Here is a 21682-nt window from a genome sequence, read left to right as displayed (position 1 = left end):
GACTTTTAATTCCAGATCTCGTCATTGAATGATCAGAAAGAAACTGGAATTAAAGATAAGTTACATACCTACATGACTTACTTAAATTTAGCAAAATTAGGTAGGCTATATGTGCAAGAATTTTCATTTAAGGCATCATTCTCTTACAACTGTCTTATGTAGTTCTATATATTTTAAAGTACGGTATTTCATTGTAACAAGTATTATAATCTGTAATTGTATTCACTAATGACATTGATTAAATAGAAGTCAATGAAAATAAAGTCCGAAAACAAATGTAGTATGTCACATTTATTTCTGTCCCCAGTGATTATAGACATGAACACTTTTAAAACAATCCATTCACGTTGACATGCCCATGTGAACACGTGACGTAACTCTGTAGCTCTGCATACAAACGTGAGAACGCAAATTTGGTTTCGGGAGTGTATCAAAACTGTGAAAAAAAGGTCAGAAAACGACAGCGGAAACTCATTAATCGATACGAAATAGGCAGTTTATGTCGGGGCAGTCTTTTGGAAGATTAAACGTGTATTTCAACGCTACCATGTTTACCCAAGATTCTCCTCAGATTGACATATTGCATTAATGCTGTTAACAAAACAATGCTGCCATGCAAGCAGAGGCCAATGGCACTGATTCTATGTTATTTGTTTTTATTTATTAAGTATCATTTGTTTCTTTTTCTTTCTTTTATTGCAGAGCATTGTTGCTTTCTTGAAACCACGGGCAACACACAGGCGTGTCATTCGACAGACGGTTTTCTGGTCGTTATTTTACGGCAAAAATAGAAGAGACAAATAATTGATTGAAAGTACAATAAGCTCCGATTAATAATGTCAGGATTGGTCTAATAATGTCATGTAATGCGGGTCATAGGTCCCACATCTGCATACTATTAAGTCCGGTCAATTGGAATCAGGCACACTAATTTTTATAAGCCTTCAGACTATAAGAGCTGTTTATCAACAACTAAAACAGAAAGCGTAGTAGTTATTTCGAACATAAGATTGTGACGTTATTGTTATAGATCATTATGTTTGAACCGGGTATGATGTATTTTGTTTTTCTACACAATTTCACGGATTGGTCATTGGTATGTACGTAAGCGGCCTGACATGATTCCTGTTGCATTTAAAATTTAACTGTAGATTATATTAAACCCAACTTGATTGATTTTAATACATTACCTACAGCTTTTATCGCTATTGGTTTTTTTTTCTCTCAACAACAACCAAAAAGTAATAACATGGGTACATTGTACCACTACTTTGTGATCAGAATCTGTCTCATACTGATACTTCTTTTTCATTGTTTACAATAGAAAAGGGTTGACCGAAGGAAAAAAGAAAATGTCATCTCTGCTCGTCATTCTGTTCACATGTTTAGGGAGGAGTAGTGGTGGCCACAAATTGTCTCTATTGGAATCGGTTAAAGAAATGTGTAATTCAGTTCTCGTGTTAATGGTATTCCTGCTTCTGTTCTCAAAGGTTGAGACAGTTGCGTTTACCTTGTTTGATAGTTTTGATCTATGCACATTATGTTCAACGTCATTTTTTCTTTCTGTTTTTTATGGACGGTGTAATTTTGTTGAAATGCCAAATGCAAGCTCCACAAAGATTTCTTATTTCTTTTATAAATGTGCCAAGCTTGCACTTTTAAATGCTTATAATAATAGCACTAAGTGTATAAACACAATTTTTATTTGTGACCACGTGAACTTGATCCTTCTCTTTCTGGTATGCAGATATTCTAGTAGCCAAATTCAAACCCCCTGTCATTATTCCTCACCCAGAGAACACAAGCTGTTAACATGTGTCAAGTGTTTCTTATTTTCTGGTCGTAACCGTTCAACCGACATTTTTGCTGTCAATGTCTGTACGTACGTAGCTACAAATGTGTCACATTTTTTCAAAGGGAAAATTAGTCATTCCAATGTCTCTGCCTGCTTTTGATACAGTTCTCTTGCTGCTTGTACCCACAAACACAGGTATTTTTGTTTGTAAATCATTCCGTGAAATTTCTACCTCAAGACAAAAATTGTACTCGAACGTCAAGTTTGGTCTACGCATAATGCTTGATCATGTTTTGTGTACAGACATTCCTTTGCCAGGTATTCAAGCATCTTACATAACTCAACCAGGTGAATGTCTTCTTCTCTCTAGACAGCAAGCAGCAAACAAGTTCAAAAGCAGAATTTTGTGTCAACAAGTTTATGTAATACCCACTGTTATGATACTTTTTCACAATGGCTAAGTCAAATAGTGTGAATGATATGAATAATAAAATTGTTGTTATGTCTGCTTACGCACCAGACAAAGAGGATGTACCTGTACATGCCACAAATAGCGAAGAAGGTGATAACCCTGATATAATTAGTTTTTTGAACTCACAAGCTCACGAACTGATACTTGACGTTGATGTAAACGACACCAGTCCTCAAATGCCACCCACAGAATACCACATCGAAGACGATATAATTTCATTATCTCATTCAAATCCAAATCAATTTCTTATTTCATACTTTAACGTAAGGAGCATAAACAAAAATTTTGATCAATTCAGTATGTTCGTGAATCAAGTTAAATTTGATAGTCAAGTTATCGGAATCAGTGAAACCTGGTTAAAGGAAACATCACCTTCTTCGCTATTTACCATTGATGGCTTCACACTTTTGACTAACAACAGGGTAGGCAAAAAAGGCGGCGGAGTTGGGCTTAGCTTTTGAACACTTTTCACAAATACTGTCATCTGCATATGATTCCAGTATACCCGTTGAGCCATTTACTCGTTCAAACCGTAAAAAAGTTCCCCAAAAACCTTGGATTACAAAATCTCTCCTTAGGTCTATTAACCGTAAAAATACCCTTTTCTATAAATACAGAAGTGATCCTAACAGTCGAACTCGGTCTCGGTATGTGCATTATCGCAACGTTCTTACATCATCCATACGTTTAGCCAAAAGAATGCATTTTCAAAGCAATTTATCAAGTATAAAAATGACATCAAGAGTACGTGGAAGGTGATAAATGAAGCGCTGAACACTAAAAAGAACATTGAACCCCCTAGGCATATTATCTATAATGATAAGTACATTGAAGATCAAGCTGATGTGGCAGAAGTATGCAATGAATACTTTGTAAGCATAGGACCTAATCTTGCCAGCAGTATTCCACACTCAAACACTGATTTTTATTACTTTTTAAAGGACCAGAATCAGCAGTCTCTTTTTTTCGAAGCAGTCATTGAAGAAGAAATCAAAGATATCGTGCAAAATTTGAACAATAAGAAAAGCTCTGGATGTGACGGAATCACCAATTTCCTCCTTAAAAACATCATTAATGAAGTAGTTACACCATTAACACACATTTTTAATTTATCGTTATCTACTGGCATAGTTCCACAAAAAATGAAAATAGCTAAAGTTGTACCAATTTTTAAAAAAGGACAAAAAGAATCTGTGATAAATTATCGCCCTATTTCTTTGTTAACTTCCTTTTCAAAACTTCTTGAAAGGTTGGTATATACGCGCAAACACAAATTTCTCGAAAAGTGTGAAGTTTTTTGTAACTCCCAGTTTGGTTTTAGGAAAAACCACAGTACGACCCATGCCTTACTCACTTTTATCCATAAAGTTGCTCATGCTATAGATGATGTCTCCCACACTATTGGAGTTTTTCTTGATTTTTCAAAGGCCTTCGATACAATTGACCATGATATTCTGATTTACAAGCTACGACATTATGGTATACGTGGGAAGGCTTTGGACTGGTTTCGAGATTATTTATCAAACAGAAAACAATTTGTGAGTATAAATGGTCATGATTCTCAGTTAAAGTTAATTTCATGTGGTGTTCCACAGGGCTCCTTACTAGGCCCACTATTGTTTATTTTGTACATTAACGATCTTCCTAGTTCCACGCCAATTCTTTCCTTTAAATGTTTTGCTGACGACTCCAATCTGTTTTTTTACACACAGAGATCATCATACTCTTGTTAACACAATGAATAAAGAACTTAAATCTGTGCAATCTTGGATATACGCCAATAAATTGTCACCTAATATCGATAAAACTCATTGTATGCTTTTAGCAACAGTCTTAAAACCCTTCCTTGTAACATAAAGTTTAATGAAATTGAATTAAATCAAGTTAGTAGTATAAAATTTCTAGGGCTTTTTATTGACAGTGATTTGTCTTGGAAATCCCACGTCAGTTACTTAAGTAATATTCTTTCAAAAAATACGGGTGTTCTTAATAAACTGAAGAATGTTTTTACAAGTCAAATCCTGCTTAATCTTTATTCTACTTTGATTGCTCCGTACCTTAATTATGGTATTCTTGTTTGGGGGAATGCACCTAGAAATCTTCTTGACATACTGTTCCGTGTTCAAAAACGCGCCATCAGAAATATCAACCATGTTGGATATTTGTCTCACACGAACGATCTATTTTTCAAAAATAAGATACTGAAAACATCAGATTTATTTAGTTACAACGTCGGCATATTTATGTATAAATTTTCTGCCAAGGAGTTACCGGATGTTTTCACTCGCATGTTCAGGAAAAACTATTTGATTCATAATTATCCTACCCGCCAAAGTGACGCATTTCACCTTCCACGTACTCGAACAAATTTCGCTAAAAAACGATAATGTATGCGGGCCCCAGATATTGGAATGACCTCTCCCCCGAAATAACAAGCTGCTTGTCTTTATATTCCTTTAAACGCAAATTAAAAGAGTCTTTATTGAGTGCATATCTTGCAGAAACTGAATTGTAATGTCTTATGTAATATTGTGGTATGTTATTGTCCGATCAAACATTCTTGTCAACACGCTGCAGATTCCATTTTAGGTCTTGCTGTCAGGCTCTCGGAATTCATCATTATCAATTCCACATTCTACTTCGCTTCCCTCTCCTCCTCTTTCCCTCTTTCTCTCTCTAGCTTTCTATACAGAGCTTGACGGCGGACACCAAATGGCTTGATAGCTGTACATGTTACTTCTTGTGTCTTACTGATCATATCCTGGCGATAACTTTAATCCAACAACAGTTTATAGTGTACATTATGTATATACCTAAGTAGGTTTCATGATTATGCAAATCATGTTGTCCTCCTGAAACCAATGATATGTCGGTCACAGTAATAGTTCACATTTTAGTTTTTTGTAGTTTTTTTTTTTTTTTCTTATTTGGCACTCTTACATTATCTGGTCTTATCTACTATCCGTTCTCCGTTTCTTTTTCACAAACACTGATTACTCGGGGCTTACAGCCAAACAAGCTTGCTTTCATGTAGGTCCCGCCATACTTTTCTTTGATCAACCCCATCTCGATTTCGAATTTGACCAGTTATTACATATAATTACTGTGTTATCACCATGTTTATTGCTGTGTTTTGCACATTGTTTACAAGGTGAAAGAACTTGTTTGATTTCTGTTATAATGTCCACAAATGAGAAGTATGGAAATAAAATGAATTGAAATGAATTGAATTGAATTGAATTGAATGTAGAAGGTTCAAACATTGGTAACGGACGACGAGCATGAACATGAAAAAAAAAAACGGAAAACGTTTTATTTGATTGGCATGAATACAAAATAAATAATAATGTATCACATTAACTCAGTTTTTGGTTTCTGGGGTGGGGTGGCATCATTTTGCACCTCCCAAACCGTCACCTGCATCTCCTGCTCGGTCTCTTGTTTCTTTTTCTCCTGAGCATACTGGTGCTTGTTTCGGCCGTACATGCAGCTTAAGAAATATCTGCCGGTCGTCACAAATGGAACCCCATCGTATGGCACTAATCCGTTGGAGTCTTCCTTAAACCTTATCAGGTACGATGAGAACGCAGTTTCTGAAGCCGTATATGAAATCAAATGGAGGGAATTAAATTTCCAGTCTTCATCTGTATCATAATATTTATCCTTTATTCTAAACGTTAACCTTACAAGAAAATGCGGCCTTGTTTTTGAATAGTGATTGCTAGTAAAATGTCTAAAAAGACGAAACGCGTGTTGATCGATTCATCACATAAACACAGTTTTTTTTTTTTTTTTTGCATTAATGCTGTTAACAAAACAATGCTGCCATGCAAGCAGAGGTCAACGGCACTGATTCTATGTTATTATTTTTTATCTTTATTCCACTACTTAAATAATGCCAACTATTCGATTTGAAGCAGAGAAAGCTGATGAGCTTATTTGGGGCATTCAATCTTATTATCAGATGATCAATTTCATACTCAGTGCGATCAAGTCATAGAAGGTAAAAGAATAAATTTTTAATTTTAACTTTAAATTTTAACAATGGGATGATGGGGTGAGGATATGGGAAGAAATGGGCGAAAGTATAAAACAAGGAAAGATGTTTACAACCCAGGATTAATACATTTATGTTTAATTCTTCTGCTTTGTTCCGTGTGCATGTATTTTTGATTTTTCATTTCAAGACACAATGAATTATAGGGTCCACTCAGTAGTGCATGAAAACAAGACAAAAGACAATTACCTACTTAAACATTCTCCTTTCGATGACACCTCATCACCCATTAAAAAACGGCAACCCCCCAACACACACACACACACACATCACACATCACATCACACGATGCATCAAAAAGAAAACATGACACAGGATGATCTTATACTTAATCCCTCGAAAAGAAGATAAAAAAAAAGAAGATATCAATGAAATGATAAATAACAAACAAGAGGTAGGCCCATAGGGTGTTCATTTTATCGGTCAAAATGGAGTCGAAATTGTTTTTCTGGAAGATGTCCATCAATCTACCCTATTGTACATCGTTGTACACTGTCAAGTGACTGTCTGATGTGCCCGCACATTGCTGCCATTGTAATGTCATAATACTCGTGAATTTCAAATTTCAGCATGAACAGGAGGGCCTACACGGAAAAATAAGTAATGTTCATCATGGAGCCCAATCTATTCCACTCGAAAGTAAGAGAAAATATGACACATACGAAGGCCTTCAGGTAACTAATTTCCAGACATGTTTTACAATAAGTCATTTTCTTTGGAACGTAGTTTCTTTCTTTTTTTCTCTTTTTTTTTTTGAGGGGGGGGGCAAATGTGAATGACTGATGATATTTCGTCACTGGCTGTATTCCTCTTGTTGAAATGCCTCCACATATTTTCAAATTGAATGACGCAAATGAGCAATTGACTGCTCGGACTGCTCCGATAGTGAATTCGAATGACTGGATTTCGAATTGGAGTGCTGATTGAGTGCTGCGAGCATTGAATCCGTTATTGAATGCTCGGAATAGGAACGTAAATGACAAGGTTACGAAATTTACCAATAAAAGCTATATTCTGATTAACTGTTGTTACTTAATAAATATGATTCGGTTCTTATGGTTTGGGTTGAATTAACATCTAGAAGTGCACAAAGCTCTTTGTTGGCCTTTTCTCTACAAAGACATTGTGTACATATACACAAAAGAATATCGAACAGATCGAACAGAAGACGGGTGCAAGTTACGAGTTTTAAATCCACGAATGAAACAGCCCATGAGTCACACAGCCTACGAAATGTAGAATCCACCCGTCATATACAGGCACGATTTCGACAATAAGCAAACTATAGGCCATCGACATGCTCGAGACTTACTTTAGCCCCGTGTTATTATGTCGTACTCCTATGGGCAGTTTTCATCTGTCAGTATGGAACCCATGTAGGCTTTAGTGCTCCTGGAGTTTTTTTTAACTAAAGAACTCTTTGGGAGTATGGCTCGTGGATGTCGATCTCTCGGAATGACCCTCGTGAATATAGTACCCATCTCGACCTGCACTTGTATTAAAAAAAAAAAAAAAAAAGACGGGGGAAGTGTCCTACACCAGATACAATTATACATGTTTTAGTGTATAGTACGTACAGTTCCACTCATGTACGTGTGTGAGATACACACTGACATTATGAACAATAGAAATTTGAACTGTACTCGAAGAATGACATGATTGTATCTCGTGACCTGTATGTTTAAACCCTATATTTCAAGTAATAATTACCCGACTTTTCATCATTCACATTGCCTGCTGTCACTACAGCTTCAGCAGATGTGTTTTCCAGTTGGCGTAGTTGATGGTGTCCAAACCCTTTGGATTTTTGGTCTCCAACGAAAGAAGTGGTCTTGCTGACTTCAAACATTTCTAGAATGCAGTTAGCATCGTCCAGTGTTGATACCCATCCGACATCATGGCTCGTGTTGCTTTGCAGGTGGTGCCACGTTTTCATTTCCTGCCATGGCTGGGCCATGGTGGACTAGTACGTATAGTACCTTTCACCGGGACAATTTGACACTGTGTAAAAGATATAATTATAGTAGTAAAGTTTGTCATCATTAACTATAATTCAAGGCCATTGGAAAGATGTGACCAAGGGTGAGTCATAAAGCACGCATACAAAATAGGACATCATTATTATTATTATCGGGATTGTTTTCGCATTGCCCGTTATGGCTGGATATGGTGTACAATATATATATATATATATATATATATATATATATATATATATATATATATATATATATATATAGTTTGATTATATATTATATAAATATAATGATACTTGTAGTCCGCGTGTTGGTAACAGTATAGGAAAGATGACGAAGTAGAGTCCGAATGCATTTCGACAGTCCAACAGTGTTATTTATTCGCACCAAATTTTCGACGATACATTAAATTTTTTTGTCGAAAATTTGGTGCGAATATAGTTATATTAGTTATATATATATATATATATATATATAAAGGGCGAGAAGATAAGAGCATTCCCGGCCCGAGGTAGCTAGTTCAACGTACATGTATAGAATAAAAGTAATGAAGGAGCTATAGATAGACTGATTCTGTACACGGTCGGGACCCCTTCTCTCTTTCTCTCTCTCTCCCTCTCTGGTATGTTTATATCCGTGAATAATGGCAATATATTATGCAGACTGAATGCACATGTATTAGCAGGCATACCAACCTTTTAATACTATTTGCTCACAAAGCTGAAACTGAAAACATGTGTCCCTTCCTGCAATGGACATAATTACAATAATAAAATCTGTGTGTGTGTGGGGGGGGGGGGGGGGGCTGTAATTGCACCATACCTTGAATGTTTATAACAAACAAGGAAAAATAAAGAAGGACAAAATATGTTATACTACCAAAAGAAACAGATGCCGTCTGCATGACATGTATCATAATCTTACATACAGGACCAGGCAACTGGGAGCAACTTTTTTTTTTTTTTTTTTTCACAGGGGTGCTGAACCCCTGAGCCACCCGTTAGGTTGCCGGACTACATGCAGCAATATAGACCAGTTCGTAATTCCACTTTGCGCATGAGCAGAAAATGGTCATTTGTACCAACAGGAATTTTGGTTTATCATTTCACTGAAATGAGCATCTGTGATGTGATGATTATTCATGTGATCCTTATCTGATTAGTGCTTGCCAGCACATCCACCTGATAGCAAGCCTGGCATTTGCAATATCAAAAGAAAAAGGTTGTCATTACATTCCATACGAAACAATAAATTAGATGCCTGCTAAAATGTCAACTGACGGACTATTCTGGTCACCTGGTCTAAGCAAAAGCTCATTCTTTGTTTGAACATGAATTCCACAAATTGTTATGTCGGGCAAGCTTATGCATTATACCGCTTTGAAAACGAGTGAAGTGCCTAACCAACTGAGAAAAAAGAAAGGTCGTTTGTACCAAGGTGTACATAAGCTAATTACGAACTGGCTTATACCCTCGGGTGAGAAACTATAATTATAGCAACCTGCTGTGAGATGGCATGTAATGATCATACGTAGTAATCATTCAAGGGGGAGGGGGAGGGACAGAGGAGGGGACCGGTCATTCAAGTGGGGGGGGGGGGGAAGGAGGCTGCCACATGAGGATACTTTTGCAATTTTAGAGAAATTCCACAATATTTTGCAAACTTTTAGTTGAAAACTTGTAATTTCTTGATTCTACACAGTAAAAAAAAAAAAAACGTGAATATTCAGGGACAGTGTCAGTGCCAAGGCCGGCGGAACACTAATAGTGAGGGGGCCCACTACCAATATGAATGGGGGATAGGGACGTCAATCCGTTTAAAAAAAAAAAAAAAGGAGAAAGGGAGCATGGCCGTATGTGCATGGCCCTCTTTTCTAAGGGTGGGCAAGGGAGATTTTGCGTTTTCCCGGTGAAATCCAATGATCTAGTCCCCTTTTTGATGATAAGAAAGGAAGTCTTCAAGATAATGTGAATGGTTGATGTTGTAACTGTTACCTCTTTTCCATGCAGTTTGTGTGTTTTCACTATGTGGGCCTATATGGATACTATCACTAGATCAGTCTGTGAAGATTGACCAAAGGGGAGGGTGTAGTATCAGCATCCCACACGAGGAAGATTTTGCAATTTTAGAAGTAAATTCCAGCAACGATCTGGTGCACACGATTTCGTGGAATATTTGGGAAATTGTAAATCAAAAAGTAAGGGGAGTGTTTCCCCCCCCCCCCTTCACTGTAGGGAACTTTTGCATCTTTTGAATTGAAATATGGTGCAAATCTTAGGTAGCGTATTTGGAATCTTTTAAGGAGGAAAGTATACTCTTAAGAAAAAGATTATTCAAGGTAAAATGAGGGTGGACAATGATAAGAGAAAGGGTGATGTGGAGGAGATATCCACTCCATGAACACACACACACATACACACACACACACACACACACACACACAAACGAAATCCAGCTGCGATGGATGCATATAGCGTATATTTTGTCATATTTGAGGAAAAATCGATAAAAACACATCATTAAGAGAGAAGCAATAAATTTCGCATGCTGTTTGTCACTTCTTTCCCCTGCTATAACCTTAGCACCTTTCAGAACTAAAATCCAGCAATCTCGTGCACGTCAGGTTGCATATTTAGAAACTGTACAACATGAAAAATAATGAAAATGAATATTCTCGGGCAATAGAGGTGAACCGAAAAGAAGGGCATGAAGGGGAAGGATGTTGAAGGGGTATCGCCCTTCCGACTTGAGAAGAACAATTGCAAATATAGAACTGAAATTCGACAAGCTAGCGGAACTTTAGTTGACATATGTTTTGACCAACTGCCAATCAGTTATTTTTATCGCTAATTTGGTTTTTGCTTTATAGCGTGAGCCCTTCTATTCTTTCATATGTTCTTCTTTAAGGCATGATTTAACCATTTGATGATGAAACATAAACCCAGCATTAGTGCTACAAAATAGTTCTAAAATTTGCGTCTGTGATAGAAAAAAAAATCAAAAATTAAAAAAGTATAATCTATGTTAAGTAGCCAAATGTGAACAATAGTTATGAAAATGTTTCAAGAGTAAGCCGTCTACAGTTAGGGTTTAATGAGAAAAATAGTGATATCTCCATAATAGTATTTATTGCAAAACTGATATGGTAGGATGTTTTGAGATAAAAATGACCTACACGTATGCATCAAAAGTGATTTCTTGAACACTTTCAAAATCACTGCTTACCAAAGGTAAACAGGACCTTATTGTGACATTAAATCCACCTTCCGATGTAACATTATATTCTGATAATATACTCAGGCCTCACGACGGGGATGGCTGGTAAGTGAAATGCATGTGATGATTCCAGAAAAGACTAATAACAAGGTAATAAGGGCTACTTTCGTTTTTATTACCGTCATCTATAGTCTACACATCAGCAGGTCTATAGAATTATAGGACTACCGAGTATTATATACCCTATATACCTCTAGATACGTTTCCATCTCCATCAACTGACTGAGACCGATGATAAGCCCTGGGTTATAGGCCATATTAGATCATACACAAGAAAAGGATTGCAAAGAAAAATACGACAGTCACAAAATTAGTCATATTAGTACAACATCACAGTATAGGTGTATCAGTATGGGACCGAAAGAATGTTGCAATATCAGACAAAGAACCTGTAAATTCACCAAGTAGGAAAAGATAATTTCTTCAACGTTTACACTAAAAAAAAAAGATGCCATACATCCCAGATTAGATCGGAAAGAGTTGTTTCAGGGACAATTACCCCGATAATCTCATCAAAGGTCAAAGGGAACTCGCTATCATAGACTAACTATGCTTTTCAAGGGGCCGCCCTCAAACACAAATTACAGGTTATACGATGACGGTCTCCTACATTTTGTATGTATTCATTCCATTGACTTGAACCTTTGATTTTCCATTTGTTTTGCATATTTATAATTCACCTATACAATACGTATTTCACTGTTGGTATATGTCATAAATATATATATATATATGATATATATTCATTTTGTGTTGGATATAAAGTGAATAGTATTGGAAAATTGTTAGGTTGTATATACCTTGTAAAAATGCAGAAATAAATCAACTCCAATCAAATCATAGCAGTGGGATCACCATTTCATTATAATAGTTACTAATAGTTGGGCACACTAAAAACAATCAAACACACATTAGGGTCAAGGTTCTGGAACATTCATCATACTTTATAGGCCTACTAGTATTTGTTCACAATAACTCTACCACGTAGATTCTGCGTACTAAGTTAGAATCTCATATAGTGCCTATATACAGAATAATATTCACCACTGACAACTTACAAGGACATAATCATCGCCGACGGAACGGGGGTTGGGGGTGTGCTCTGGGCCGGGCCCCCATTTTTTTCTTTTCTCTCTCTCTCTCTTTATTTATTTTTTTTTTAATCCTGTTCACAGGAATACATAGGGTGTCACCACTTTGTGTCCCCTTTTTTATATCCCGAGAGTAGCAGAATAGAAATGGACGAAAATGTAATGAAACCTTTCGAAGCCGGTACGAAATGCCGTGTAGACCTTTTTATTACTAATATTATTATAATTATCATTGTTATTATTATTATTATCATTATTATTATTATTACCATTATTATCATTAGTAGTAGTAGTAGTAGTAGTAGTAGTAGTAGTAGTAGTAGTAGTAGTAGTAGTAGTAAGCTCAAGCAACCCGGAAGTGCCCCCCCCCCACTTTTTGCAAACGCGTGCCGCAGGCGGTGATAATCACGTATAGAATCTAGTACATATACGTATTTTTGTGAAGGCGGGTACAGTACTTCAGGGGTCTTTAGCGGGACAGTCTTGTACGGGAATGGAAAACAGTCGATTAGTCTACAAAAATATATATATAAAAAGTAAGATTGGTTCTAGTAGTCGGGAATCCTTATAGTGTATCGCCTCATTTATGGTTTGAAAATGTCGGAAAATTTGTGGCAATGTGTCTTTATTCATGACAAATATTTAAACGAAAGGTGTCCCTGTGTAAATCAAGACTACACTCTTTCTTTTTAAACAACAATAACTGAAGGTTTCACAGTTTTATAGTGTTATACTATAGTAGAAAACGTACTCAAAGTGTGGTGTAGACAGACCCAGACAATAAGTGTCTATATTACTGACTATAGCAATAGGATAAACTCCTAACATTATCTGGCATATTGAAAACCAAGTTTTCAGTTTCCGATCATACTTATCTCGAGAAAGGTCTCAATCACTTAGCACTTGTGCCTATTACGTTACATCTAATTTCTAATTCTGTTAAAATGCACTTCTCCGACGGTTCTATCCCGCTCCGAATCCCCTATCGTTTAGGCCTATAACGTTACTAGTAACACAACAGCTACTTTGCTAGGACGGGACGGGACTCGGCGAGTTGAGGTGGGGAGAGCTCCGGCGGGGAGCTCCCGGGGACGGGGCAAGCGGGGTAGGCAAGCGTATGCATGCGTGCGCGTAGACCATGATTGACAGTCGAGAGCGCCTAAGCTCCGTGATTGACAGCCGAGAGCGCTTTACTGACACTCCATGATTGACAGCCGAGAGCGCCTGAAAACTCCATGATTGACAGCCAGTAAACTGTATCTTATAACAGCAAATGTAGGTTGTATTTTTAAGCAAAATTTGTAAAAATAAGCAGGTCACTCACGTACGTTTGGCCGGCCTGAATTCGCGTACTGGACGTTATTATGCGCTCCGATCCCGCCCGTAGCATTAACACGTACACACATCTCCTTGCCTACTTATACGAGGTACGTGAAAAACTGAAAGGCCATGCATGCCTACGGTGTACGTGAAAGGCATATGGTACAGTCATCGCGCGTCGTTCATTACGCGTGATCTGTGAGCCCATGCAAACCAGAAATGAATAATTCATAATGACGTCAAATGACGCGGGGTCGCAGCAGCGCCCATACAGTCCTTCCCGTTTGTTTCGCGTACATTCCCACTCACGCCATAAAATCAAACAACATCAGCACCATTATGACGCTTAAACATGACCATTGTGACGTCACAATAAAACAACGCAAGGTCACTGCGCCGAATATTCAAGTCGAGCGCATTTAACAGTGCGCTGCCATCTACTGTACAGGATCCGTGCAATGGCGGCTCCCACAACGCAAAATGGCAGCTCCCTCGCGCGGCTGCCTCTCTACTGGACTACGCCCTCTTGTGGTATAATCTCTTTGATACACTACTACACACATGCACACATAAAATTCCGTGTTTTTTTTGTGAAAAAAAAGAACAACAAAACTTTATTGTCATTTGTGCAGTGATGCTGCCCTCAGTCGGTCCCAGTTAGCGTATTCACGTGTGGCGCATGGCGCGAACGCGCGGATCAGGTTTCGCGACATGTTGAAAGGTTTTTTGACAGCATTAAAAAAAAAAAAACAGGGCGTTTCTTGGCTGAAATTGTTGGTTTATTCGCTAATCTACATTATTTGAGAGATATATGAAATACATGATCAAACTTTTCTTTTTTTTGTACCGCTACTCGGGCGGTACAAAAAAAAAAATAAAAAAAAAAATACGTGAATCTGATTGAACATGGACACTTCGTTCCAGATTCTCATGTTTTAGGATTTTGACCCCTTTATCATCTTAGGCTTTTGAAAGGGAAGGCGTAATTTTTTTAAAGGGAAGCCTGCTAGCATACGTAGGCCTACAAGCAGCGTGACGTAGTACGGCGTACTAGAATGGCAAAATGTCCAGTGAAAAGGCGGCCAGCCCGACATGTTGCAGCAAAACATATACGATGCATTCGGGTGAACACCAAGAAGCCGCACTATCCCTGTTTCTTTTTCGGGGGGGGGGGGGGGGCTGAAATTTGCCCTGAATGGCAATTGTCATGGCAACAACAAGAATCCAGCTCCCTGATTGGCTGTTGCTACGGAAAGTTGCCATTCCAGCAAAAGTTGACATTCTAACATCTTTTATGAAATAGGGCCCTGGACCCTTTTACATGTAGGCCTATGTTCGGAAAGATTTGAAGCTATCCCTAATTTAAAACATTTCTGGAGAAAATGGCAAAAGACTCCCTATTTCAAGCTTGGGACTTTTCTCCCGAATTCAGACCCTATAGTAGTCCCGCCCCACCCCCACCCAAGCGGTCAACCATACACATAGGGCCTATATGCTTGCTCCAGATTCATAGGGATACCCCCCCCCCCCCCGAGGGGGGCGGGAGTAGGATTTTTACCCTCACACGCTCTTTGGGATGGGAAGCCATGAAAATTACCTCCTATCGAGGTCTTGGTATAGGGAAGCTATAAGCCTAACTATAGCATGGCGTAAATCATTTTGTGCAGCCATGCATGTGGCGAAATGTCCTAACGAAGAGAAGGCCGGTCCGACACGCTTTGCAGCAAAATATGCACATCAATATCACAGTGGCGGATTCAGGGCGGACCGCACCGGGCGCCCCCCCCCCCCTTTATTTTTTTTATTAAAACAAAAGAAATAAAAAGAAGGAAAAAAGGAGGGGTGCGTGCGCCCTCCCCCTCCCCCCTTTAACCCTATAAAGCCCAAGGGGCGGGGGCACAGTGTGTCCCCTACAGACCAGACTTTCATTTGCCACTCCTTATCCCCTTATCCAATTTCAACAAAATTTGATGACTTTTCCTAACATTTTATTGCGAACATTTTGATATATAAGTTAGCTATATTTGGTATTGCTGGTTGCCATGGCAACCATAAACTGACAACCATGTCAGTCAGATTTTGCGTACTACCCTGTTCCAATTTCAATTAATAATATTATAGAGTATGAAATGGGCAATTCTTGACTGAAATTTGCTGAAGAAGCAAAATGTGAAGTAATTATGGCCCTGAAATGTTTTTTTCTATTATTTCCTTTTTTATGTGACAAAGACTTAAAACAATAGATATATGATATGAATTCATTGAAAACAACAGTATTTTCCAAAGATTGCCCTTCTATTTTGTGTCATTTTCATTCTTTCACCCAAGCTATGCCTGTAATATCATTTGTTTATCATATTATCAATCTGCAAACTTAAAATTCCAATATTATAGAAATACGAAATGTGATAACTATACACGTACCTATCCCAAACAATGCGGCATCACAGGTCTCACAATGTATATCTGTACGTTGTTATGAATAGCGCCCCGATGTTGTGACCTTGAGAAATTTCAGCCATAACAAATAATGAGATTCGACTTGTACTGTACTTCATTTATGGCAAATATGAAAATAATTCATTTATAATAAGACATTGTATACTGAAGATAAAGAAATTACACAGAAAATCATGTTTTAGCATATTTCCTATGTATTTGGTTGTATTTTGGTAAATAGCGCCCTCTATGGGTGACTATGAGAAAATTCAAATGTGCGGTCATGGAGAGTATGAATTGCTCTACCCATGTGCCAAATGTGACGATGATATATACATTAAATAATAATAAAGTTATAGGGGGCTCAATGTCCCCCCCCCCCCCTTGCTCCTGCATGGGAAGGGTCAAAATAGCTTGGGCTTTAAAGGGTTACTTTTGTAACTGCACCCCCTCTTTACGGAATTCCTGGATCCGCCCCTGAATATCCAGCACATTCTGGAGATCGGGCAATCACCAAATTGAAAAATATTTCGGGGGAAAATACTAAAAGACCGCTATATTTCAAAGATTTTTCGTTTCTTCCCCGACATGATCCCCTAAAATATACACCTTTTACGAAAAATCGGGACAAAATGCGCATCCGGTATGACCACCTGACAGGGGGAGGGGGAGGGGACCCCCTTTTCCCAAAAATTGGGAACGCGCATGACGGTACAGACGGATGACCACCTGAGGGTGTGCATGGGGGCAGGGGGGTGGCTTCTTCCTCTCTCTGATGTGGACTTCCCAATAGGACCTTCTGATGATGGCGATGATTAGTAGAAGAAGAAAAAGAAGATGACAGTTACAATGAGCACGTACAATAAAGTCAATAAACATCACTCAGATAGGAACATAATTATTATGAAATAAGAGAGCTCGTGTCGCCGTTGTTTTCAGCATTTCTTTTCAGCCTGATCATGTTCTCTAAAACATATGTATGATTCGTTTTGCAAAACTTCTATACTTCCCCCTTGAACATACTCTCGTATAGTTTGTGATGTATTTTTCTGGCCATCTATCACAGTCATTTCAACCCACAGCTCTGAATGTGATCATTCTTTTAAAGGGATGGTTTATACAGTATTGGTGGAGATGAAAATTGGGCTTTAATTTTTTTGCGAGATACCAAGGAAACACTTATGAAATAGTACAGAGCATACCATTTTAATAGGAATCCAAAGTTTATTTGATAAAAATCGGGTTTGGAATAGCTGAAACATCCAAACACAAAGTAAAACAAAACAATCGTAATAAAAGGTGGGTCCCGCACTTTATCAGGATCGCTCTGTTTAGGATATCTCGGCCATTTCAAAACCAATTATCATCAAATAGACATTGAATCCCTCTTGGAATTGCATGCTCTTTCATATTTCCTAAGAGGTTTCTCACTATCTCACCAAAAAAAAAATGATAAAAACCTGATGTAAAGTCTCAACCAAAACTATACGATCCCTTTAAGCATAACAAGACACTGCCTATAGGTCTTTCTAACACCAGGTCAGGATGAACCGAGACCAGTCCTAATGTATATGAGTCTTATGCGATTATTTGATTGACTGCCAAAACAATGAAACTTTTCAAGTTCTGCAAGTTCCTGCAGAGTCCTGTCTCGCGCACTGCTTAGCTTCCACAAGTCGTGGTTTACCAATGTCACCCATTCCATGGCCATGTGTGGGGACTGCGGGACCGGGTCGGGGGTGGGGTGGGGTGGGGGTGGGGGATGGGTCAAGGTCAATGGTATCCCCCCCCCCCCCCCCCCCCCTTCGTAGACGGGAAGAATCTAGATCTAGGGACGGCCGAATCTTTGGAAATTGGAAATCATTGATGGATGTTGTAATATTTTTCTCATTTTTTCCCCGTTTAGAATGTGCAAAATTATTGCTGTTTTCACATTCAAAACACCCGTATTATCTTTACAAAATGTTTGCATTTGGTTATGAGGAAAATAAGTTGTCTATAGCTCTTTCACGTACCCCTTTATGTTGGAGTGAGTTGCGTCAATAATTGTATGTATGTATGCGTGTGAGTGAATGTGTGTGTGTATGTGTGTCTAGAATGTTGTTCATATCATAATTCCGTAATGTATCTCTATTAAGTTCTTTTAAGGGTTTTCAAGTACTGCTCTATGAAACCGGCATATAGTTTCCATCTTTTAATGTCAACACTAACAGCCTAAAGTATTGATACAAATATTTCATAAATTGATATTTTTCACTGTTAGCTTGTGTGACATAATAAAATTGCTAACCCAGAGAAAGGTCTCTCATGTTATTCTGTTGTTGTTGTTGTTGTTGTTGTTGTTGTTGTTGTTGTTGTTTTGTTTGTTTGTGATTTTTTTTTTTTTTTTTTGGGGGGGGGGGGGCGGCGGTTCCAGAGGTGTGATGTGGAAGTTACTTGGAGGGGGTAGAAAACAGTTCTTGGTTCAAAATACAACTTAATAAGTAGACAGTTAGTGTGGGGGTTTTAAAGGGATCGTACAATAGTTTTGGTTGAGACCTAATTTCAGGTTTTTAATATGTTTGGTGAGATAATGAGAAACCTCTTATGAAATATGAAAGAGCATGTAATTCTATGAGGAATTCAACGTTTATTTCATGAAGATGTGATTGGGTTTGAAATGGCTGAGATATCCCCAAAAAGAGCGATTCTAAGTGTGGGACCCATGTATTACGATCGCTTTGTTTTACTTTGTTTTTGGATGTTTCAGTCATTCCAAACCCGATTTTCATCAAATAAACTTGGAATTCCTCTTAAAATGGTATGCTCTGTACTGTATCATAAGTGTTCTCTAATTGGTAGCTCGCAAAAAGTTAAAAGCCCAATTCTCATCTCCACCAATACTGTACCATCCCTTTAAAGTGCCTTGGCATAACCTCTTCCCCAAGTATACACTGCAAATGATATTTCATTTCCATGCAACATTACAGTGAGAACTGAAATTATCAGATATTTCACGGGAGGTTATTGTATTTCTATACCAGTGATGGGATTTCTTTATTGTTTTATACTTAATCACGAAATTCTGAGATGACGCCATTACCTAATGTAATTTGTAATTGCGATTGCTGTGGATATCATTGTTTCGTGAAAACATTTCAGAAAACTGTCTCTCTCGAATTTGTTGAAACTTTGACAGTTATGTTTTGTTGTTGTTGTTGTTTTTATTTCAAAGGACTATACGCTTTTGTGTTGTAAAGTTAACACAGATTAGACTTTTTTTTTCCTGCCCCTTTGCCATATTGGGGCTGGTGGTGGGGGCACTTTTGGTTAAGAAAAGAATGATCCAAGAAGGGTGGGGCACAATAACGTCAACCACGAGCACTGCGCCCCCCCCCCTTTTTTTGTTTTTGATTACGGTATTTTTATTTATTTTTTTTTTTTTTTAGCGGCTCAGGCCTGATCCCATTCTCATAAATGGATGCAGCTGCTGGTATGCACATTCGCGAAGGACAGGTGTCACACACAATCAGTCGGCCTACCGTGCATGGTAAACTGATGAGCCTTCAGAGTATTAGGACCTGTAGTACAAACTTTACATGTTTCCTCAAGCTCAAAGGGTGTGTACAGTTCTGATCGAGGTGAGGATTTAGCTTTTAACATTTTGTGAGAAATTCAGAAACCACTCTATGAAATGTCAAATAGCATCAATTCTTAGGGGTATCAAAAGTTTATTTGATGAAAATCGGTTTTGAAATGGCTGAGATATCCAAAAACAAAGTGAAACAAAGAGATCCTAATAAGAGGCGTGGGCTGTAGTCTTTTATTATTATCACTTTTTTGGATATCTCGGCCATTTGAAAACCAATTTTCATCAAATAAACGTTGAATCCTTCTTAAAATTACATGCTCTTTCATATTTCATAAGAGGTTTCTCATTATCTCACTTATATAGGAATGTTCAAAACATGAATCACTACCTCAACCAGTACTGTACAGTCCCTTTAACGTCAACCACGAGCACTGCGCCCCCCTTTTATTTATTTATTTATTTATTTTTTATTTTTTTAATGAATGCAGCTGCTGGCATGCACATTCGCGAAGGACAGGTGTCACACACAACCAGTTGGCCTACCGTGCATGGTAAACTGATGAGCCTTCAGAGTATTAGGACCTGTGTACAAACTTTACATGTTTCCTCAAGCTCAACCGTGATACTTCTTCATCCTACTGAGTATACATCTAGTACATTCCTTCCTAGATATTCCTCTCCCTCTTCTCCATTATTTTTTCTTCCATCTGTTCTTCTTCTTTTCCATTTTTCTTTTTATTTCAATTTCATTTTGCTTTTTGTCCATTTCCATTTTCCACTGCCCCCTCCTGTGTCTCCTGCTCCAGCTCCTCCTCATCACATCCTCCTCCTCGTCGTCGTCGTCAGCCTCAACGTGAAAAACCGAACATCGCAATGCACTTGCTGACACAAGAAACACAAGAGGGCGTTTTTGCAAATATTTCATCGGCATCCAAGCGCTGATTGTCTTTTGAGCGTTATCTATCTGCTCACCTAACTGCGACAGCCGCCACACGGAGTGTGGCGGCTGCGCCGTGGTCCCATTCAAGATCTTCATGTTGAACAAACGGGTGCCTTTGCGGCGCTATATTTCCTTAATTTTTCAACAGAAACTACTAGGAATACTCACATGGGTCGATGAAACCTAAATGACTATCATCGGCGACTGTTTGATGCATTTCATTGCTTGTGATGCACAAAATGATGTCTTATAAGCAGCTCACCTATGTTCACAGAATTCACAATCACTTGCACAAGCGCACAGAATACTTGAACTGTATTGCTAGCCTTTTGTCAAGGCCCTCTCGCTGTAACTGAAGAGCGAACGGACGAGCGAAGCTAGTCCATCCGAGCGCACAGCGCTACCCCACTCGACTGGCTCTCCACACCATACAGCAAGAGGGCCTTGACAAAAGGCTACGTATCACTTGCTACAGACGTAAATATTCATAAATGAATGATACACGCCAAAAAAAAAAATGAAATAACAACAACAACATGCTGCTGGCATTTTTTTTCCGTACCCTTAATACGCCGAAGAAATGTGTTCCAGTAATGCTGCTTGAATCGCTTACAAAATAATAATAATAATGTCTTGATCATGCACACTGAGTTCATGAATATTCATTTACAATGTTACTAGTATTATGTACATCGACGATGCGACCGATGGGAAAAAAAAACAAGGAAAAACTGAAACCCCACCT

At 38.2% G+C, this 21682-nt stretch overlaps 1 protein-coding gene across 1 annotated transcript in view; it reads right to left on the bottom strand.

Annotated features, from left to right (window-relative positions):
• LOC140232085 (uncharacterized) overlaps positions 1-8281 on the bottom strand; it is a 32154-nt gene extending 23873 nt beyond the window's left edge. The window contains exons 1-2 of the mRNA XM_072312237.1: positions 8035-8281; positions 5679-5860 (exon numbers count right to left, since the gene is read on the bottom strand). Of these exons, the coding sequence (XP_072168338.1) occupies positions 5679-5860; positions 8035-8281 (429 nt within the window). The remainder of the gene's footprint in view (positions 1-5678; positions 5861-8034) is intronic.
• Between the last annotated feature and the right edge of the window lie 13401 nt (positions 8282-21682).

The sequence above is a fragment of the Diadema setosum genome, chromosome 8 (genome assembly GCF_964275005.1).
Source record: "Diadema setosum chromosome 8, eeDiaSeto1, whole genome shotgun sequence".
NCBI classification, from domain to species: Eukaryota; Metazoa; Echinodermata; class Echinoidea; order Diadematoida; family Diadematidae; genus Diadema; species Diadema setosum.
The sequence above is the reverse complement of the archived record's forward strand: the minus strand, read 5'-3'. Positions and strand labels throughout refer to the sequence as shown.